Source organism: Ceratocystis lukuohia (genome assembly GCF_044167205.1).
Source record: "Ceratocystis lukuohia strain C4212 chromosome Unknown Supercontig1_pilon, whole genome shotgun sequence".
In the NCBI taxonomy this organism is placed as follows: domain Eukaryota; kingdom Fungi; phylum Ascomycota; class Sordariomycetes; order Microascales; family Ceratocystidaceae; genus Ceratocystis; species Ceratocystis lukuohia.
This window is the reverse complement of record NW_027263520.1, coordinates 5408562-5431062: the sequence shown is the minus strand read 5'-3', so window position 1 is coordinate 5431062 and position 22501 is coordinate 5408562. Positions and strand designations below refer to the sequence as shown.

The window sequence follows — 22501 nt, the reverse complement described above, 5'->3', positions numbered from 1 at the left end:
CCCAATGCCCCAATGCTCCAATGCCCCAACTGGTCCTGGCCCGGTTGGCTAACTTTGCTTCCTGTGTTTTATGCAGGCAGGGTACACAGCGGCACAGGGTACGTGTGGGTCGCACTGCAAGCAACTGTAATTAATACGGAAATCCACAAGCCACTCTCCATGTCCTCACACAACATGCCTCTGGGTTCTCTGTACTTGGTTGCCAGTAACTGAGTGTTCACTGCGCAGAGCATAAACAAAGCGGCTCACTTTTGCAGGCGCCTGTTCACACATTCACGTTCATGTGGTTCACGTCGCCCACAAACTGTCTAATGCACGCACTTTTTCCCTACTGCTTTTGCTTCAGTGAGAGGAGCGCCAGTAGATCTTTGTTACTGTTCAGCTTGTTCTATTTACGGGGTAGCCCTCACTTTCGCAGCTTCCTCGCCTTCTTTTGCCTCCCTGCTCTCCCTGCTCGCTAGGCTTGGCTAAGAACTAGCACTTGTCGTCAACGTCCAGCAGGTTCTTTCGCAAGTTGAGTAGCGTCTCTAGCGTAGATTCCCAGTGTACCTACCCCCCCATTCTTGCGCTGCGTCGAGCTTAGCAGCTCTTGCCTTTTCTTACTAGCCCAAGGCACCTGCAGCCCCTTGCCATGTACTCTTATGTAGCTTTCTTGTACCTATTTTCTTTGTCTTTTTGCACTTTTTTGTTCCTGTGCACAAATGCCTCCTGTAAGCGGGGCAGCAGAAAGTGACGAATCAAATGAATGAAACGATGAGACTCATTAGCCACACTGAAGTGGGGGGCGGCTTGCCACTGCCTGTTGATTGGGCAGTTCATTATGCGCACTAGTCCGGAAGCGGTTTGGCGTTCAAATAGCACTGTTATCACCCTGTTGGGCTCTCGAGTCGCAGGGGCAGAAAGGTCCTGCGCCCCCTGTCATGAATCCATAGTTCAGGCAGTATGGGGTGTGGGTATATAATATGAATATAGACCCGCATTGTATAATTGAGCCAATATGGCGAAGCGAGAAAGCAAGGGAGAAGAAGTAAAAGGGAGAGTGAAAGGAAAGGGAAAAAAAGAAAATAGCAGTATGCTGCAAACAAATACCTACCTGCCCATGGCCATTATGACGATTCTAATGTCGTCAACTAAAAACGAAGCGTAAAACAAAATAATGTGAAAAGATGGGTGTAAAAACATTGCCATAGGCCGAGTAAAAGAAAAAAAATCACTCCACATAATCATGAGGTATTAAAATTTTCGATAAGTCGGATGATAAGAGTACAAGAAAAAGGTCACAGTTTCACTAGCCCAAATAACTCCGGGTAGCAAGGGAATCTGTGAAAAGAGGGGAAAGAAAATATTTTTGTTAGGGTATGGGACACAAGGGTTTAGGCTGTTGCATTCGATGTTTCAACTTTCTTTCTCCTTTTTTTTTTTTTTTTCTTTGTCCGTGGCAGTCTCCCGGTTCTCCTCTTGGCAGCTTTCGGAAACTCGACTAATGGCAAACGAGAGCAAAAATAACGACGGAGAAATGAAGAGGCAAACAGAGACTACGCAAGAGAAATTGACGGGGGTGGAAAAAGCAGATAACAGCAATAAAGGCATGTATAGAGCAGAACGCATGTAGAATGCAGCTGCAAATTTGCCGTGTCGACAAGAAGATGTGACCTTGCATGCACTGTTTTTGGCTTTCTATCCTCGGCGCAAATGAAGCGATGAGCAGTTGGGGACGTGTGCAAAGAGGCATGTATCAAACTGTGATGCAACTCAAATTTCTTGCTTAACGGATTCGGCTTGACAGGGCAAACAAGAAACCCCTTCTGATGCTCGAGTCGGCCAACGGGCTGAACGCTGTTCACCTTATGATTCGCATCGCCTGACTCGTCGTTGACTTTCCCCTCTCTTTGCTTGTCGCACGACTGATAGAGAAAGTAAAAACATTGGCGGTTTTCCATATGCATTGTAATTTCGATCTTGAAATCGTACTCTTGTCAACCTGCTACCTGCATGCATTGCATTGCACATAAAGCAGATGTTTGTATTTCCTAATTTCTCAGAATAGTGTCGGAAATTGGAACACTGCTAATTTACAGGGCCTATTTGAGTGGGGTGGGTTCCTGAATACAGGGCTAACCAGCTTTTATCATCATGGGCCCTGAGCAAACCGTTGCCACACCACTAAAGAGGTCTGCAAAAGTGGAGAGGATTGGCTCTGAAGCACTACTACTTCTGCTTCTCACAGAACCGGAATAAATGTGGAGAATAAAAAAAAGGGGAAACAGGCACCTGACTTACCTAGCCGCAGCACGTGATCAAAAAAGACTGCTGTTTGCGTCCTTGTTTCTTGTTTCCTTGTCTTCATCTTTGTTTATTTCTTTATTTTTACTCCATCTGCTGCTATGCCGCTCCAATGAGACACAAAGAGTATTTCATAAAAAGGAGAATGCAATATCATTGTAGCGTCATGCATGTAGCTCTATGTTACTGCACTAGTCCTAAAATCTTGGCCATAATAGATGGAGAGAGAACAATAGCCCATCTTGCCTATAGAGCATATGCAACTCGGATGACTGTATGCCCGGCAGGAGTGTGGCGTGCTTCTAACTAAGCCCCAATCCAAAGTTGACAGCCTCTCATGGCTAAAGAATCGCCTTAGGCGAAATTCATCATGGCGCTGCTCCTCTCAGTCTCAGCTTCGGGATGCTGGTAATATTGGGGAGGGAGGGTGGAGGCGTTACAACGCGATTTAGCGCTAGAAAATCAACGCTATGCAAGAGACACTGGAGAAACGCGGACCTCGGAGTGGAACAAGGCGCTAAAGAGCAGAGTAGCAGAGCAGAGCAGCAGAGCAGAGGGAACAAGAACAAGGGAGGGGGGCTCGGTGTCCCATTCTAGTAGCCATACACCCATGTCTGGCTGGTTTAGGACCAAAGTTCTGGTATGACCTCATCCGCCACGCCTCAGCCAATAGTCGCAAAGGGCTAGCCTATCGTCTTGTTTTCTTTTTTTTTTTTCTTTTTTCTTTCCTTCTTTTATACCTTTATTTCTACTCTGGCTAGGAGGCTTATCTCTGCCGTCATGTGTGTGTACACCTAAACCTGAACGAGCCGTTCTTGCCTGTCTTCCGATCAAGATCTGTCTAGGCAAGTCATGGTGCGGCTCGGAGCACAATCAATACTATTGATGGTTAAGCTATAGCGGGCTAGCTAGTCGCCAGCTGTCCTACCTGAGCCATGCACAAGCACAAGAACAGGAGAAGAAAAAAAACAACCTTTGATTTATACAACATTTTCCTGCAGCTGAACGGCACGTATGAAACACCCACCACACCAACTACGAGACCACTACGAGCCACTAGAAACAAGGCGTCTTCGCTTACTGCTTGCTTGCTTGTTGGTTATTGCTTCCGGCCGCGACGGCGTATGGATCTTTATCCCTCCTCTTCAACTCTTCTTTTCAATACATGCGGCGTTCCTTACACACTAAGGAGAGGAACCCTTTGAAGAGAAGGACGAAAGAGGAAACCAGCGACAAGACATGTACATCGAGAGGGAGAATACAAACAAACGGAGTGTCAAGTTTATGTCCATATGATTTAAAACGATCATAGGCCAATGATTTATGACGTCCCACAGACATTGCCACTACTTACCCGCCGAGGCTTTGCTTGCGACCCCATTGGCCACCCACAACCACCACTATCGAAAGCCAAAAAAAAAAAAAAAAAAAAAAAAAAAAAAGAAACAACAGAAAAGAAAGAATTTAGCTTATCTTGGAGAAGAGAGGGAGGGGCAAGAGAAAATAGGAAGAGAAGAAAAAAACGCCCGCCGGTTTTGTGTGATTCGGAGCGGCCGTCTCCCTCGCTCGTTATGCATACTAGGGGTGTCGCTAAAAGCGGGGAAGGCACCCAGAACAAACCTCGCAAGGGCTCCAAAAAGAATAACCCTTGTTTTGTGCATGTTTTGCTACGAGTTTCAACTTTTCTCCTGTATATGCTTAGGGTTACACATATGTCTTATGGTCATACGCCGATTGTCAAAACCACTCTCAACTTTCGCTAGTCTTGTGCTGCTGGCCCATATGTACACCATGATGTCGTGTGCGGACGGACCGCCTCGTTGGTGCCTAAGAATCCAAGAGGAATCGACAGGAAAAGCCTTGGGATGATGGAAGACGAGGTGGGCGACGTATTGTTGCACTGTGCCACTGTACCGAGCCGTACATTGAGGGCGGGACAGACAGATAGAAGAAGGGAGGACAGCAGCACCACCCATAGCCCACAATCCATAGTTTATCATAGCAATAGCGCATGGTTGTAATAGAGCAGGCAGGTGTGGTGGCATGGCAATGCAAGAAGGTAGAAGAAAATAAAGACGAGTGCGGCAAGACGCAAGCATGCGCAAGCACGCGCAAGCATGCGCAAGCAACAACGCTCGCATAATCTCGATCAACCTCAAACCCGAACGAACGCCCTGTTCTCTATCCAGCTTTGAGCACAGCAAAGCACGAACCAAGACAGCCTAAGACAAAGCCCAAGCTGCGAATATATGAGAAACAACCGACAACACCCAATGAAATAGGATAAATGCGACATATGGGTAAGGAAGAAGAGGAAAAGGGATGGTCTTTCTGCTGCTGGCACTGCTTTTTCCCTTGCGGCACTTGCGGCAGGCTTGACCAACACATACATAGTGCATGCATGCAAAACAAAACAAAAAAAAGGGACGGAAGCAGGAGACGGGACCCCTCCCCCACCGCACACCCTTCGGCATTGGCTATAGAAAACTAAGCAGTAGACTTGCTTGGCCTTTCTCTCGACGATGGGTGTAGGGAACAATAGGTGTTGTTGCCCTATCCTCACCTTGCCTCCCCCCGTCCCTTCTGCATCCCTTGTCCCAACTTCGACACACGAACCTTACACCGCCTGTTCTTTTAGTCTTTTGCCTTGTTGTCAGATCTCGGTGGATCGGCTATCCTTTGGCCTTGGGTTCTTGTCTTCCTTCCAGAGCGCCAGGCTTGCGCTTTGGCTGAGCCGAATGGAACTGAAAGCCCATGTTGCATGCACGAGTTACTTGGATAGGGGGAAGAGAGCAAAGTTCAGAGAAGAACAAGAACAAAGAGAAGGGGAAGAGGGAGAAGAAAGTTAGTTGCATGTCTCATGTACACACTTCACACTTCACACTTCACATGCATGACAACTCGCAGGATCAAGACAGCGTTGGGCTGTTGTTTCTGCTTCTTCTCTTTCGGCCGGAAGATGTGTCTAATTGTCTGCAAATGCAACTTATGGGCTGCTTGTTGGCGAAAATCAGATCAGTGATTTATGTCTTGTCTTGTTTGATTGCCTGCTTCACTCAAATCACTAAAAACATACGACGCCCTTGTCTTTCTTCGCCCTGATGCTGTGCTGGCTTTGAGCTGGCTGAACAGATACGATATAGCACAAATGATGGCAAACAGTTTTGATCTAGGACATGAGAGGCAGCTTCGGAGAAGCTAGGTAGTTCTATTACAGTATTGTGGATGAAAACTAGCCGCTGGATACTACTGGCGACTTGGGACTTGAGACACACCGTTAAAACACATACAGGAATGGATATACTCTCCGAGTCGCAAGTTGAAGAGACAGCCTGCAAAACACAAGAATAGAAGAGGACCCAAGAAAAGGGAGCTGTTGTCGTTGTCCAACCCATATAGGCCATATAGGCCATATAGGCCATATAACCCATATAACCCATATGCGATAGCCTCTTGCAAGTGCACCCCTAGCAGACTGCCACAGGAGGAAATCCCTCACCACAGTAAGCCTCGCTTGTCCAACTCAATCTAATCCAAGGGGAAACCCAAGCGAGCGTCAGCAACGGACTCAACTCGGCATTGCCGCTTTTCAATCTCACTCTACAGACTGTTTCGATGCATGGAGCAAAAGACTCACAGCTTGAAGAGGGGACAGGAGAAACCGGGGAGGGAAACAAGAAATCCGGATCCAGGGTGTGAAGAAGGGGTGGGTGAGGGACCGCCTGTAAATACAGGGCCCCTTTAATGCCGTTAGTGTTATAGAAGTCGTAGAGGTGGGGGGTGGAGGGTGCTATAAGATGAAGGAGGAGCGGGAAAAAGGCGCTCTGTGGAATCAAATACACGGGCTGCTATAGTGAGTCTGTGCTGCAGTAAATCGGTCCAAGCTATGGTGCTGTCAGGGGGTCAGAGTGCCCCTAGAGGGTCTAAAACAGGGCTTTAGCTACCCTTCGAACAGCCTGACGTGCCGCCCAAGCCCAGCCTGTCGATAGACCCACCCACTCGTCTGCTCAACTATGTGCCAGTCTCCAGCCTTGCCCAGCCTCATCCCATCCCAGCCCATCCCAGCCCATCCCTCGCCTTCACGTTTTGCCGTGCTTTGCATTAGCAATTCAAGCAAGAGGCTGCAAAATAGGGTGACGTGCTCACAGCAAACTGTTTTTCTGTAGCTTTTCATTTGTCATTTGTTGCCGGCCACCTTGATTGTCTGTTAGTTGGGCCGCTTTGATAGTTGCTATTATTGCTATTGATTGATTGCTAGATAGATCCCTTCTTGGGGGGAGTTTTTTCTTTTTTCCATCCTATATCACGACATTATATCCTTTCAGCCCCTCTCATTGTCTTTTTGTCTTGGCGAACTTTTTTCCTGCTCCTAGTTTTTCTTCCTTTGTATTTTTCCTTCACTTCTCTTTCGGTTTAGGCCTCGGGCTATTTTCCCCTCTAATATTCTCAAGCTCAACAGCCCCGGAAACGGCTCACCCCTCCAACGTGCCCCTCCCCCCCTTCCATTGTGCCTCTTTCTCTCCCTCCCATACTGTCAGGAAGAATGTCTCAAGCCGTCCTGTCAACAGCCAATATCCGGGCTCTCCAGCTGCCCGTGGCCCTGACCGTCGCTACCGTCTCGGCCTACCTCTATGCCCGGCCTGCTATCGGTTTCACACCGTCGCCTGCTGCCCCGCCTCCGCTAAAGGCCCCATCCCGCGCTGCCGCCGAGGATGCCCAGCTTTCTGATGCCCAACGTGCTGTGCATGCCTACCCCGCTGATATACTGCCTGGAGGCCGTCTGGTGCAGACTCCATATGGGGCCGTGAATGTCTATGAATGGGGTCCCGAGACTGGCGAAAAGGTACTGTTGCTGCATGGAATTGGTGCGCCGGCCTTGGCATTGCAGGACTTGGCTGAGACCTTGGTGGCTAAGGGCTGCCGGGTGATGATTTTCGGTAAGTAACGGGTGTCGATACTTGAGACTAGATCCCATCTCTATAGCTTTGACTCTCTTCTGCCTGTCTTCCATATCCAGATTTCCACTAACAAGCGCTCTCTTCTTAGACTTGTTCGGCCGTGGATACTCAGATGCCCCGTCTGACCTTCCCTTCGACGAGCGTCTGTACATCTCGCAGATCCTCCTTGTCCTTGCCTCTTCGGACCTTGCTTGGACCGGCACCGAAGCCTTCCACCTTCTCGGATACAGTCTTGGCGGCGCTCTGGCCGTTGCTTTTGCGCGCTACTACCCACGCATGCTCAAGTCGCTTACCCTGCTTTCTCCGGGCGGTCTTGTACGGCCATCACATTTTGGTCTCTTTGACCGCTTGTGCCTCGCCGAGGGCCTGCTGCCCGAGGGCCTGATCCGCTGGATGATGCACAAGATTTTGACTCCCTGGGATCACAAGATACCTGCTGGCGGGGAGGATCGCCCAGCGCTCGCCCAGACGGCTACGCCCGACTTCGACCGTGTCGTGCTATCACCTGCCAACAACGCTCGCCGCCAGGTAGGCGATACTATCTGGCACCAGTTGGACAACCACCAGGGCTTCCTGCAGGCCTACCTCGGCACTCTGCGCAAGGCCCCTGTGTGTGACCAGGGTAAGCCGGGCGGCTCATGGTTCGACCTGCGTGCTGTGTTGGAGGAGCGGAGATTGAACAAGACGATTCCGGGGTTGCCCGGCGGCCGGATCATGGTGGTGTTAGCAGACGATGACGACATTGTTGATCGCCATGAGATGCTGGCAGACGCGAAGAAAACCCTGGGCGAAGAGGCAATGGAGACGGTGGTGATAAAGGGTGACCATGCTATCGCCATCACCAAGGGCGCGGAGATTGCTGAAAAGATGGTGGAGTTTTGGAATCGGTGAAAAGGCATAAGCCAACGACCAAAAGAGGGAAAAAAAAAGGGCGAAGAAAAACAGGCTTACGGGGTTTATTTATGAAAATATGGAAAGAGGAGGTTTATTTATGTTTGATGAATGAATGAGCATGTAACAGAAAAAAACGCAATATACCAGTGCAATATATTATTCAGGAAATGAAAAAAAAAAAAAAAAAAAAAAAAAAACTTGCCGTTGCGCCCACGCCAAAAGCAAGAAAAAAAAGAGCCAGCGAAGATTCGAGACTAAGATGAAGCAAGAAACTGGGAATATGTAGAGAAAGGGAAAGGGAAAAAAGTAACAGATTAAGAGAATGAGACTCACATGTCAAGGAGAGAGGAGAAGAAATGGGCGCAGAAGCTCTACTAACTATACTTGCCTATTATGTCTCCAACTCTTCTTACCGCTTAGAAGACGAAGAACGGTACGCCTGCAGTACTGCCTGCCAACCTTGCTCCTTTATTTGTCCAGCTCGCGTGCCTTGATAAAGCGGTTGATCTGCTCCTTCGTCACCTTGTCGTTGTATTGTTCCTGCATTTCGTAAAAGTACACCATTTCCTGTGTACAGTCTACAATGGCTGTGATGTCAACGTTGCTCTCGGCCAGCCAGACTGTGTACTGCTGCACACGTGTGAATCGCATGTTCTTCTTGGGCAATGCCTCCGCTGCAGGCCCACCACCGCTGCCGCTTCCACCATTAGAGCTCCCACTGGTTCCAGCAGCATTAAGCCCTGGATGGCTCATATTCTGGGCCTGCGCATGCGAATATGATTGGGCATGTGGATGTGCTTGGGTTTGTGCATGAACATGGGCAGCCTGCATTATTGCAGCAGAAGCATTCGTCATGGATGCTAGATTAACCTGGCCTATGGACATGGTTTGTTGCTGACCGGTGGCTGAGTGGTTGGGCGGGCTTGGACGAAGGACTAACGACAGCATGATAGCCGTCAGGGCAATAATATGTGGGTCGACCAATAGCGGCAGATCGGTCATGTACGAATCGTTGATAAGCGACCAGGCTAGCGCGACGTCTTCCTGGGTCAGCGTTAGGTCGCCTTGTAGGGCTTGAAGGGTGCGGTATGGCTGGTGCACGATCATGTGAGAGTCCATTTCGGAGATGAGCGCAAATTCGCATTCGCCTAGACGGCCAGTATCGATGGTGACAAAGTCTTGCCATAGCGACTTGGCTTCGTTGACAATAAAGCGGATATGTTGTGGGCATTCCTCGATTTTGCAGGCGAGATAGACGGCAGCGGCAATAACGAGATACGGGTTTGTGCGACGGATTTCGACACGTGTGTAGTAGCGCTTGAGATAGACTTGGGCAGTTGAAATAGCCTGTTGGCGGATGGCTAAACGCTTGCTTAGGCGGTTGATTTCTGTAGTATGGGGCGGTTAGTAGTGATGCTTGATGGTCTGAAGAAAGGGGTTCTGGGCTGATGGCCCCAGGTTTTTGTGCCAGTCTAGAGACTCACGAGTATTAAAGTAGATGTATAGATGGCGCTGCTGCTGAAGGGGGTACATTTGTACTAGCTCAGGATTCTGATCTTCCAGCTTTTGGCGCATGGTTGCTAGCTGATCTTTGGTAAAGTTCCAGTAGCGGCGATGTGTTGACTCCCAGTAGTTTGCTGACATTGTGGCGGTTGGATAGAGGGACAGGAAAGAGAAGGAAAGGGTGGAAACGAGTGAATAAACTGGAGTAGAGACAGAAGAAGCTGACACAGGATCACAGACTCCGGCCGGCTGTCTAGGTATTACTATGGATGGTTGTATGAGCACAGGAAACGAAACGACTGACAAGAGTTAGATGCTACAAAGAAAGTAGAAAGAACGTATTACAGCCGCAAGAGGATTTCTGAAATCGAGAAATCTAGCGGCGTGCCAAAGAATTGAAAGGCAAAGACGGGCCGAGAGTAAAAGTACAGCACAAAGTATAGCACACAGATGTACGTGTGTACCCACGTAGATGATGATGTTGCACAATGGTTCTCAGCCTTGAGGGGAATCCTTGCTGAAAGAACAGACAAGGCTGAGAAATGATAAGAGATAAGAAGGCGCCACATGCTTTCTGTGGCGCGATTGTGCTGATGACATCAGAGTTAAGCCATAACTCCAAGCTTGGAGCTTCCCCTCCGAATCGACCAATCAAGGATTTTTAATTTTTTTTTTCCAAGTTGATTTGCTCTCTTCCATAGCTTTTGTACCTTGTAGCCGGATGTTCGGATAGTCCCACTAAAACGTGGCCCTGTATCCATTATTTGATTTGCTCTCAGCGTTACGGGGACCAGTTTTTTTCTGCTGGTCGAAGGCTTGTTTTGGAGCAGTTTGAGTTTAGATGGACTTGAAGCTTCAGCTACTTTGCTCTTCTCCCTCCTCCCAGCTTGGACTCCCTCGGCCCGAACTCTCTAATACAGCACGTATACGCTATTTCCACAAGACCCATCGACCGACCCCATCTTTGCATCGCGAACCTTGGCTTTCTATATCGATTTCTTTTCGCCTTGTTCGAACTTGTTTTACTAGAGAACGCCCAGATGTCCTCTTCGTGATCCACCGGCTGCACTTCCTGAGCCAAACAAACCCTTTATTTCTTCGCTTTGCTGCAGAGACAGAAAATACAGTGTCGTCATCATTTCCCTTTGTGCTTGGCCTCACTGTCTTTTTTTCTCTGATTTTTTTATTATAATAATTTTATTCTTTTTTATTATATCTTTTTTTCTCTTGCTCTCGCCGCCTTCTTCCAATTGACGATTCTGTTCACATGTGTGACACTTACAGCTGGAAAATTACATTTAAGACTTTTCGCTCTTGTCACTGTCCTCGTTTCCGCCCCTTCTCCTGATATCTAGCCCCGGCTCCCGTCTTCCAGTCTTTTCTTCCGCTCGTCCTCCTTGTCTCTACATGTCGTCATGACTGCCCCTGGGATCTCCCAGCATGGCCATGAGTACCAGCTTGATTCTAGGACCAAGCAGCTATGGTCACGCCTTGATTTACAGGGTAAAGGCGAGCTGGATTTGAATGGCTTGCAGCTGGGTCTGCACAATCTCGGCCATCGTGAGTTGACTCTTTCAAAGCATGACGTGAACGACTGTTCGTTTCCGTAACTGAATTTTCGTCTACGCTTGCATCTGCATTTGGATCCGCATCTGCCTCTATGTCTACTTTTGCTCAGACCAGTCACTGCTGCCCCTCCTAAGATACATAATCCCACGACTAATGCACGTCTCAAATCAATATAGCTATGAAAAATGCCGACCATTTGCTTCAGCAGATGTTCCAAGAAGCCGACACAAACCGCGACGGCAAAATACAGTTCCATGGTAGGCTTGATCTCTAATTACGCTCACCCTCCGCTGTTACTGACTCCTCTCACCCCGAGTTACAGAGTTTCAAAGTTTCGTGCGACAGGCTGAGGCGCAGCTCTGGAATCTTTTCCAATCCATTGACACCGATAAAGACGGAAAGGTTGATAAGTTGCAGATGGAGCGGGCCTTTGAACGAGCTGGAATTGCCGTTCCAAAGGACCGACTCAATAAATTTTTCAATCATGTCGACAATGATAATGATGGCTACATTAGCTACCTTGAATGGCGGTGAGTCAATTCTTCACACTCGCATCTATCATTGCCTCTACTTCACTCGTTAAAGTCTATGAATGAACAATGCCTGCGTGCTTGGCCACATCTCGTCGCTCTCCCCAATGCTGACAACTGCTTCCCGCGCCAACTAGGGACTATCTCATCTTCATGCCGCCCTCGCGAGATTCAACTTCGCTTCATGCTGTGCTCTCATTTTGGTCGTCAATTGTGACTCTCAATGCTGAAGGAGACTCTTTAGTTAGCGACGAATCTCTCCATCACACCTCCAAGAACGACTCCCTCTTGCATATTCTCTTTGGATCTATAGTTAGAATTGCAGCCCCAGGAGACGCCGAAAGAGCACTCAAGTACCAGACTACCGCCCAAAATGCGAGTGGCGTTCAGCGAACCGCTGATCCGAGCCCTACTACATTACCAAAACCAACCAATTCTGCCAGCACCACGCATCCCACTCAGATAACACAAGACCCTGCTGAAGCATCAATACAAGAGCCGACTACTGCATACGCTGTAACCGGACGAAAACGTAATACTTTGCGTGTGCCAAATGGTACTGAGCCGGTTATGAACCCCACAACAACGCAAGCGTTAGTATCTAGTCCTGAAATCAGCATGGCTTCGCCCGGCACAAATATGGCTTTAGCAGAAGAATTTCTTGAGCCTCTCGAACATGATCTTCTCTGCCCACAGGAAGATGAATCTACGGACTATGCAGCCACAACTACTAGCACGGCCGAACCACAGTTAAAGCTATCCGACTTTGTTCCTGATCCAGGATACTTCCTCGCCGGTGCTATTGCTGGTGGGGTCTCACGGACAGCAACAGCACCCCTGGATCGTCTCAAGGTTTTTTTATTAGTCAACACAAACGTCACACATGGCGCAGACTCAGTCATGGGTGCTCTTAAAATGGGCAAACCACTTAACGCTCTTTCAAATTCCATGGCCCCGATCCGGTCTGCAGTGCTTGAGATTTGGTCGCAAAATGGAATGCGCAGCTTTTTTGCTGGCAATGGCTTGAATGTCATAAAAATCATGCCGGAAACTGCAATCAAGGTATGGAGAACTGGAGAATGTGCCTCAGATATTATCTGCCGCTCAAACTGGGTTTCTTGTGCGCATGTGTTAACTTCCCCGCCTTTTAGTTTGGGACTTACGAAGCAGTAAAGCGGGCAATGGCCAATTTTGAAGGCCACAATGACACCAAGCAGATCTCTTCTTGGTCCAAATTCGCTTCCGGAGGTTTGGCAGGCATTGTTGCCCAGTTTTGTGTATACCCATTAGACACGCTCAAGTTCCGGTATGCTGGTTCCGAAGAAGATAGCTCGATCTAAAGTCTATAGAGCCAACATGATTGGCTCGATAGTTCTCGGAAAAAGCCTATGCTAACAACTCTTTCTCGCTTTAGTCTTCAGTGCGAAACTGTCAAGGATGGCCCTAAGGGAAATGAGCTAATTATTGCCACGGCTAAGCGCATGTACCAGACGGGGGGCATGCAGTCAGCATATCGCGGTGTAACCATGGGCTTGATTGGCATGTTTCCATACAGCGCTATCGATATGAGTGTCTTTGAGTTCTTAAAGAAAACTTACAAGTCATATGTTTCTAGGCGACAGGGAATTCCCGAAGACGAAATTGAGCCAGGCAATCTTGTCACGGGCATGATCGGCGCTAGCTCTGGCGCCTTTGGTGCCACTGTTGTCTACCCGCTCAACGTGCTACGCACACGTCTACAGACCCAGGGTACTCACATGCACCGAGCCACATACACTGGTATTTGGGATGTGGCTCATCAAACCCTTAAGAATGAGGGTGTTCGTGGCTTATACAAAGGACTGACGCCAAACTTGCTTAAAGTTGCACCGGCGTTGAGTATTACGTGGGTGGTGTACGAAAACTCGAAGCGGTTCTTGCGACTGGAGTAAATGGGAAATGGGCGGTATTGGGAGAAGTATGATAGGGAGGAACTGGAAAGAAGATAAATGGTGAGGTATATCTGGCATTTGAGAGGGACATGAGGCAATGCGGAATTCAGCATTTGTTCTAGGGTTTGGTGCTGTTGATGAAGGATAGACACGAGCAAGTCGTTCTTTGACTTCTTTTCGTTCCGGCCTTGTTGCCGTTTGATATATCCTATTTTATTGTTGCGCTTATTTATCTCGATTAGAAGAAAAAAGAAGAAAAGAAATAATCAATCTCGAAGGCAAAAGATACACACGGAAGCCTCTACTGCTTGGTCTGTCTGATACTTCTGATGGGGAATAATAGACGGGGGCAATCCCAAAAAATGAACCGAGGCGGACTTGAACCGCCGACCTTTTGTGTCCATCCATTCAGAGATGAGTGTTAGACAAACGTGATAACCAACTACACCATCGGTCCTATTGCCGATTATCGTGAGCGGAACATTGGCTCAAAGGTTGTCTGGAAACGGAGGGCGCGGGCTTTTTTTTTTTTTTTTTTTCCTTTTTTTTTTCTTTACTTTTGTTGAAATTAAAGTCGAAATATATATCTGCGGTTAGTCTCGCAGAGGGTCAGTTCTGTCCGGTAACCAATCCTGGAGCCCGACAGGTACGTCCTTGGGCCGCGCTAGATAGAGAGTCCTTCTGGCTATATTGCTGGACCCTAAAAAGTCATAGGAGAGGCTTGAAATCTATGCGTCCCTGTCACAGCTGACCGCCTGGGAGGTAGAAAACCAGTAGGCAGACGTTAAATAATACAAACAAACAAACAAACATTGGCAAGGCTGGGCCACCCCCTCAAACTGCCCAGTGCAGCTACCTCTTGGATTTACTGGAGATAGACAATGAAAATATGGATTTTTCGCCCAGGTTTGCTCAGGACAGTTGTCTCTCATCGTGCCACAAGATCTGCTAATACTAGTTAGGAGATCGTTCTAAGAATGTTTTCCACCCCTCTATCCCCCCCTCGTGATTTCTCCTTTTGCTTTTCCCAGAAGCAATTAGACTATCAGGAAGGAAATGAACAAGAAGTGAGGTACAGCGTCTGGGTACACGAAAGGTATGAGCGGAAACCCCCTATGTGCCATGGTAGCCACTTACTCAACAGCCTATGCTGAGGGCTGATAGGAAGCAGGGTGCCATGTGTTAGAGTAGACTAGCCAGACTTTTTCTGTCTACATGATCTGAAAATAAAGTGACGTTCACAGCAAAAGGCCACAACGCCTGGTCTAGAACTTGATTGGTATGGCTGTAAATGAATCGCAGTTAGAGAAGGGCATGCTAGTGATCGTGTGGGATGTGCACTTGGCGTGCTTAGTGCCAAACCTGGGAGTGGGAAATGGCTAAAGTCTATAGCTGAAAGCTGCCATTGCGTGATTCGCCAGAAACACAGATTAATCTTGAAACCCCTCTCTTAACGCCTATTCTTCGGCAGCCCAATGGCCTGTGCCTTAACGTCATTATCAACCATCTTAAAAGACACCCGCCACTCTACTAGCCCGCCGGCTTCAGGCAATGCATAGCCTAAAGTTGGCAGTGCCAATATCTGCATTCCAGGTAGGTGTTTCACATGATCACCTGTATCGCCCCCACCTACAGCACTACGGTTATTGCTGTAGTTAAAAGGCCCGGCTGGTCCACATACCGCTTCGCTATAGTACAGTGCTGGCAGCGTGAAGCGGACCTTTCCAGGGGCGCATGCCCGTAGAACTGCATCTAAATCTTGGCGTAACTTGCGGGAAAGGCGATTTCGTAGAGTTGAGAGGTGGGCGGGGGTTAGTGGAGCGACGACTATGTGGCCTGGGAGGCGGTGGCGCAGGCAGATCCAGTACCGGCCATCCCAGAGATGCGTAGGGTGCCAGCTGGACATGAGCTGGGTCTTGATATAAGGGCTATCCAGGTGTGCAGTTGGCATGTTTGCGGCGGGGAAGGAAACATGTGGAGGGGGTTGGAGGGAAACATATGGCTGGCGGGAAACAAGCCAGTGGGCATGGGGAGGCCCAGGTAGAGGGGTAAAGAGAACTCCACCGAGGCAAAAGGACTTGGCTGGAGGAAAAGACCGGGTGGGAGATAGGTCAGGGAAGAGGCGGCTGATGAATGGGTCTATATCAGCAAGATCGGGAAAGTGTTCACGCGGGGAGATAGTGTGAATAAGCTTTTGGACTAATATTGCAGCGGGCAGCCGAAGTCTCTTAATTTTAAGCTTTCTGCGTAGCCATTGGCTGTTGCGTGCTTTTGGATTCACCATTATCTGCCGGTGGCGCCGTAGGCGATCTCGCAAGGATACAGCAACATGAGGAAAGCCAACCTTGAGCGTGCCTACTCGTGAGTCTAGCTTCAGCTCTGTCCTACTCAAGAGCCAATTGGCAGTGCTGGCATCTTGCTGGTTGAGCTCAGTGCAACGATCCGCCAAATGTAGAATAGAGTCTTTTTGAAGGGCTCTGGGCAGCTTGTAGTGTGTCGCCATGTAACGAATGGCGTTCCTCTTCGTCACAGTTGGATCTGCATTGGTCTTGTCTTCAACCCAGTTGATACCATACTCAATACAGGTGGCCCGGAGCCGGTCTTTGTCAAAGGGTAGAAGTGGTCGGTAGATGTGAACCCCACCATCCTCAAGAAACACATCAGCAGGACTGACTGAGTTTTGGATGATATCCTCGCGGGCCGGCAGTATGCAAGGCCCAAAGGGCGTCTCCCCTTGCTGCTGGGCCCTAGAAACTGTTTTCAAGTACCAGGACCCATAAGTGCTTGTGTGGTTGTCTTGCTTCGCCTGCTTGCTTCTTAGGCTTTTAATATCATCGAATATCCCACTACGTAGTTCATTGCCAATGCTAGATACATCTAACTGCGATGTGTCTACTCCCAAGTATGACTGCCCATTGCTCAGGGCCTTGATAAGACCCGAACGGTGGACGCCAAACATACCATGGCACTCGGGAATATCACCACGTGGTCGAATTCCCGAGAGCCCCCGCCTTGAGGCACCTGACAACAAACGTAGGAGAATAGTCTCATAGACATCGGACCTATGATGAGCAAAGAAGAGCGAGTCAGAATTGTGTTTTAAACACAGTTTCCCTAGCAGCTGGTATCGCGCCCGGCGAGCAAGGGTCTCGATATTAGAGGCAAAAGCAGCACTGGAAATTTTACTAAAGCCCTGTGCTTCAGGTATGGATACCGATTGCGATTTGGGGTTAGTATGGCCATATTGAGTCCAGTCTATGGACGCAACCACTGGGTGAATACCAGGAATGTTTTGAACTTGCGCGGCTACGTCCTTCGCTTCCTGGAGAGACCCCTGGCGCAGACTGTGGTTTATAATGAAGGCATAAATGCCAGAGATGTGGGCATCGCCAATATAGACATGTGGGTAGCGCTTTAGGAATTGAGAGAAGAGCACAGCAAGAGCCATGGAGTCAAGGCCGCCACTGACAGCGAGAGCTAGTAGAGGTTAGAAGGGAGGACATTGAGGTGTTAGAAAGCACAGATGTATACCCACCTATTTTGTGGCCGCTATGAGGACGTAAATTTGGGAAACGCGGTTTGCAAAGCTGACGTAGCACATCTGCAAACTCAGCGATAGTGACTGGGGCTGCATATTTGTGTAAGAGTGGCAGCGAGGAAGCGGCCATTCTGTGGTGAGAGGCAGATAAAGGAATGGCGTGGGGCCATCTGAATTGCCCTTGGTATTTTTTGCTATGTTATCCCCACCAAAAACCACAATCAAATGTACAACACCAAAACCTTTAGCAAGCCTTTTTTTCGTGATGTAACTTGGTAGCCTTGCATAAATGCCATACTATGGTAACCCCGCCATGTGCGCCACAGTGCGCCACAGTTCACACCATCATAGCTCTATCAGCCTTGTCTTGCTAAACGCAGCTATCAGCTTTGGCTAGACTTTTTTTTTCTTTTCCCTTCTGCTTTTGTTACCCTTCATTCCTCTCCATATGCTTTCTTCCTTTCTTTTTATACCTTTTCTTTATGCTTTTCCCTTCTTGCTCTTCGCCCTCAAAATCTCCAAAGTCTACTCTACAAACCTTCGTCTCTCCTCCACACTTCTACATTCTCATACCTAATAATCACTAGCGGTCTATTGCTTCACCTACTGTTACCATTATATTTATTATCATCGCCTTCTATCCTATTAATCATCTCTACTAGTCATGCTTGAGCTCTTCATGACTGCGGTCATTGACCGTGACGACGAAACTAGAGCTCGCGCTGTGCTCAAAGGCATTTGTGCCCGTGATGGCTATGAATCCATGAATCGCTGCCTTCGTTTTCAAGGCCCTCGTCGGCCAACAGGCATGAGCAATCTTGTTTCTGTACACAAGTCGGATAAGGACAAACAACCCTCTGAATTGCTTTTATGGCGTGAATTGCAGACGGCCGTGTCTCGACAATCATATCTCATTGATCTGCGTTACGAGGTCCCTTATGATGGTTTTGGACCTCAGGCACAACAGCCTGACTTCAATGCCAACGAAGGCATTCTGCGCTGGCTAGACTTTCCGGACCCGCCTCCTCCCAACTCCAACAGAGCTATCACCACTCGCAAGAAGATTGAAATCTGGAAACAAAAGAATCTACTAAAGATCATGCAGGATAATAATCACGCGTAAGTCATTTCGACATCTATGCCTTCAAGTTCTTTCCGTCCTCTTTCTAATGCGCTGTCGTCTAGTCTGAAGGGGGAACTCCTCGAGCACACGGTGCAATATTTCGACGACAGCGGCATTGAGTACTGTCTCTGCAAGCAATACCTGCTTAAGGATCGCTCTCAATACCAGCCCATGTTAAGTCCCGACACTCGGCCCATTGCTAGTCACCTTCCAGCCCAAGAGGCCCTTGAATGCGGTGATCCAATGGGACGCTGGTTCCTATTTGTCAAGATAAATGTATTGGAGGATACCAGACCCCACGAAATAACACGTGCTGCGGAAAAGCTGCAGGTCATTCAGCGGGAGCTAGAAGGCGCAATTGAGTTCAAGCACTTTGACCGTCGTACATGGGACCCCCGCGTTCCTCTTGAAGTCCGTAGTGGGCCCGCACCGTTACCCCAGGTGGTTACCGTTGGCGACAATTAGAAATGCTCACGGTTCCACAAGGGAAGACAGCAGGTAGGAGGAGCAACGACTAAGACGCTCTCTCAGGCCCAGCCGGCGCCGATTGGGGCTGCCGCGAGAGAGGCTAGCAGAACATCGATTATCTTGATCCAGACTAGTTCTGAGACTAGACCTCATTCAGCTCCTAGCAAGCCACCCCATAATGTCCCCATAATGGACACTCGAAAAAACATCGACCTACATCAGCAGGGGCAACAGATGACGCCAGGTGATTCTATTGTCGTAGCTAATGCTACCAAGTCGGTATCACGCGATATCATGACAAACCTAACAACTACTGCTTTGGCCCAGTCCCCAGCTGCGTCTTTGTCCTCAGCTCCTTTAACTTTGACCCCAGATTTGGCCGCAGCCTTTAGCCCGGGCTTGAGCCCAGCCATGATAGCTATTAGAAACGAAGTTACTCATAAGAAAGCGCCATCTCAATGCCATGCTAGCGCTATCAACCCCACCTATAACCATGCCAATGGCATTCAGAAGCAACGTGTGGCTCCCGATTTTCTAGCGCCACCAAAAGCTCCCCACTCCTCGGTCCAAATTACCATGACTGATGAGCGGAGCAAACTTGCAGGCTACGGAATCCAGAGAATGCCAACAGTCCTGCCGGAAACTTTCAGCAGATGGGAAACCGGGCTATCAAGGGACCTCCATGATGTTTGCTTGGACAAACCCGGAGCTGAAAGTGATGATACGCCTGGAGCTGATGCTGAAACCGGGGACAGCAGCTCTAATAATAATGGCGTGAGCAAGGGCGACAACGAAGACAATGACAGCGGCAATGAGGGCTTCACGCCATACGTCAACGACGGTTCAAACCCGGATGATTCGGACCATGATGACTCTGCTGTGGTCTTAGTCGCAAGCGAGTCGTTTGTCGGCTTAGGGGAGGAGAATAAGGAGAAGATGACGCGGTAGAATTGGCATCGACTTTGTTAGAACTATTAAAAGAGAATAAAGGAGCAATCGAAAAAATGAAACCAAAAAAAAACAAAAGCATGTGATTGATGTGCGTGCTTCGAGATCACCCTAACCCTAGTAGTGCTTGTCCAACACGTGACAAGCTACAATACCTCCCTTAATATCATCTACTTCCATGCTTCGTTTACTGTGCAAATGGTACATTTTGCGTTGTAGTTTTCTCTATCATAGCATGCTCTGCGCTTTACTCTCTTCCTACATTGATTCTTGCGGCTGGCGCATTTCATCCCGCTCAAACTTTTCTATGCAACATTTGTTTACTTTGGCAAGATACAATATCAACAACAGATCCGTAGCTAGTATCACCACCATTACGATGCCGACTAAAAGAGCCGCTGATGGGCCTTCATCGCCGCCAGTAAAGAAGAAAGTGGCTAGTGCGATAACAAGTGAGTAGGCAATTGGGCCAAATCAAACCATACATTGTACGCACACCCCAAGACAAGACTGACATGCGTGCTCCTGATGTATAGAAAACAACATGGCTAATTTTTTCAAGCCCACATCAGAAAAGATCAAGGATGTGGCTGCACTAGCCAAGGCTACGTGGACAGAGAAGGCGCCAGATGAAAAAGAGGCGACGTCATTGCTTGTGGCGCGTTTTGTTCCTGATCAAGGGGCAGGTGAAATGCAGTCTGAGGCCGAGACCGTCTCTAAGAGTTCAGACCCAGCTGCGCCCAAGAGAAAGATAGCAGCCTTTGACCTTGTAAGTAGTGCAACTCTTAATGGCTTCAAGTCTGGATGCAGGGCTTGCACTAATCGGTTTAGGACTCTACGCTTATTCTACCGGCATCTGGGAAAAAGTATCCAAAAGGCGTGGATGACTGGAAGTGGTGGGACGCTACAGTGCCTCAACGATTAAAAAAGTTGCATGCTGACGGGTGAGGAGCATCCCTTGGAAATCCTGCTGCTATCTATGGCCTACCTCCTAACGCATTCCTAGATTCCTTATATCAATTTTCTCAAACCAAGCCGGTCTCACTCTTCATCCGGACCCCAAGTCCAAGGCTCCTACCAAGTCCGATAAAACGCGTGAGTATAAAGGCAAGTGTGACAACATCCTCCGCGCACTGAACCTGCCTATCACGCTATACGCTGCCACAGCCAAGGACCGTTTCCGCAAGCCGCAAACTGGCATGTGGGACAGCCTACTCAGTGACAATGGACTCGCACCTGAAGATATCGACATGGCCAGCAGTTTCTTTGTTGGAGATGCTGCAGGCCGGCCCGCTCGTGGCGTACGCAAGACGCGTGACTTTAGCTGCTCAGACCGCAATCTGGCTGCTAATCTGGGCCTCAAGTTCTCCACACCCGAGGAGTTTTTCCATGGCGAGGCAGCCGAGGCATTTGAGCGCGACTTTGAGCCTGGGACAGTAGCGCGTAGCAAAGCTACGGGCGATAGTGATAGTGTGTCGTCAGTTGCGCACTGGCAAAAAAAGTACCCGCGTGAGATTGTATTGTTCTGTGGGCCACCGGGAGCTGGGAAGAGCTCATTCTGGTGGAGGCATTGTGAGCCTCAAGGGTATGAGCGAATCAACCAGGATTTGCTTGGATCGTGAGTATTTGACGTTGCATTTGTCATGTCTAGAGGCTAGTAACTAACATGGTCGTTGATAGGCGCGATAACTGCTTTAAAGCTGCAACCGAAGGCCTTAAGAGCACCGAGTCCTCTTTGGTAATTGGTAAGAAAAGTGCAGGGCAGAGGACTAAGCATGGCGGCTACTGACATTTGACAATAGATAACACTAATGCTGATCCAAGCACGCGGGCTATGTGGGTAGCCTTGGCCAAAGAGAAGAAGATTCCAATCCGTTGCGTGCACTTTACAACGCCAATCAACTTGTGCATACATAACGATAGTTATAGGTCTAGCGGGAAAATGGTGACACTCCCCCCACCCCGCCCCCAACCCTGCCCTTCCCCTTCGCTTTCTATCGATATCGGGATATCCTTGGTGATGTATGCATCAGCTAACAATCAAATGCACATATAGCCCGATGCCAACCCGGAAAAAAGGGCGCGTCTCCCAGGAATCGCCTTCTCTTCCTTCACTAAGCGATATGTGCCGCCAAAGAAAGACGAGGGATTTGCAGACATTACCGACGTGGAGTTCCAGTTCTACGGGGCGGATTCCGAGTTCGCGGTCTGGTCTAAATACTGGAGTTAATGTAGGGAGATAGTGCGGCGTTAGAGATTGGAAGATGATAGATTAAAGGCAGGGCCATGGTTAGAAATATGCTAGTATCTATGTCTAAGACGAAGGGAGGTCCTCAAAGGATCTTCAGCCTAGCTTCAAAGGACTTTAACACTGCGGGGCCGCCGCGCCATGTAAACGGCAACTGCCGGCTGGCTGGTCGGTCGGTGTAGTGCTTTTATGGCGAGCAGTTTCCGCTGTAGCTTCGGTGAGCGGATTCCCCATAGCGCTTACATAAACACCGTGAAATTTAATCTACAGCTCTGGTTACGTCTGCCATTTTTTTTTTTTTTTTTTTTTTTGCTTGGTTCTATCTTTCACTCTTTCACGCTCGGCGTCTTTTGGCTAGTCTATGTTTAGAGCTCAGACTCCATCTTCTAACAAAGAACCTTTTCTTTTCTTTTCTTACCCCACGCAAAACCGATGGGGCGCTTTTATATATATAAGCAATAAGCAAGGCATTCTTAAAACTTGACAAGGCAATAAAGAACTTCTTTCA

At 48.7% G+C, this 22501-nt stretch overlaps 6 protein-coding genes across 6 annotated transcripts; 4 read left to right on the top strand and 2 right to left on the bottom strand.

The window, feature by feature from the left end:
• Positions 1-6826: 6826 nt before the first annotated feature.
• On the top strand, positions 6827-8132 carry HOO65_011336 (alpha/beta hydrolase; the record flags this gene model as incomplete). The annotated part of the gene is made up of 2 exons (XM_071005875.1): positions 6827-7220; positions 7330-8132. The coding sequence occupies 2 exons, from the start codon at positions 6827-6829 to the stop codon at positions 8130-8132; spliced, it is 1197 nt and encodes a 398-aa protein (XP_070863157.1).
• A 471-nt stretch (positions 8133-8603) lies between these two features.
• On the bottom strand, positions 8604-9779 carry HOO65_011335 (RNA polymerase II holoenzyme cyclin-like subunit; the record flags this gene model as incomplete). The annotated part of the gene is made up of 2 exons (XM_071005957.1): positions 8604-9523; positions 9620-9779. The coding sequence occupies 2 exons, from the start codon at positions 9777-9779 to the stop codon at positions 8604-8606; spliced, it is 1080 nt and encodes a 359-aa protein (XP_070863156.1).
• Positions 9780-11053: 1274 nt separating this feature from the next.
• Positions 11054-13668, top strand: HOO65_011334 (Calcium-binding mitochondrial carrier SAL1; the record flags this gene model as incomplete). Its single annotated transcript, XM_071005448.1, has 6 exons — positions 11054-11198; positions 11384-11464; positions 11530-11737; positions 11875-12799; positions 12889-13043; positions 13152-13668. 6 exons carry the CDS (start codon positions 11054-11056, stop codon positions 13666-13668), a joined length of 2031 nt encoding a protein of 676 aa, XP_070863155.1.
• Positions 13669-15270: 1602 nt separating this feature from the next.
• HOO65_011333 (putative tRNA(Ile)-lysidine synthase) lies at positions 15271-17336 on the bottom strand (the record flags this gene model as incomplete). Its single annotated transcript, XM_071005571.1, has 3 exons — positions 15271-15297; positions 15350-17145; positions 17204-17336. 3 exons carry the CDS (start codon positions 17334-17336, stop codon positions 15271-15273), a joined length of 1956 nt encoding a protein of 651 aa, XP_070863154.1.
• Positions 17337-17870: 534 nt separating this feature from the next.
• On the top strand, positions 17871-19745 carry HOO65_011332 (Polynucleotide 5'-hydroxyl-kinase; the record flags this gene model as incomplete). The annotated part of the gene is made up of 3 exons (XM_071005639.1): positions 17871-18325; positions 18392-18740; positions 18861-19745. The coding sequence occupies 3 exons, from the start codon at positions 17871-17873 to the stop codon at positions 19743-19745; spliced, it is 1689 nt and encodes a 562-aa protein (XP_070863153.1).
• Positions 19746-20289: 544 nt separating this feature from the next.
• On the top strand, positions 20290-21975 carry HOO65_011331 (Polynucleotide 5'-hydroxyl-kinase; the record flags this gene model as incomplete). Its single annotated transcript, XM_071005706.1, has 5 exons — positions 20290-20514; positions 20577-20689; positions 20752-21363; positions 21426-21483; positions 21802-21975. 5 exons carry the CDS (start codon positions 20290-20292, stop codon positions 21973-21975), a joined length of 1182 nt encoding a protein of 393 aa, XP_070863152.1.
• Between the last annotated feature and the right edge of the window lie 526 nt (positions 21976-22501).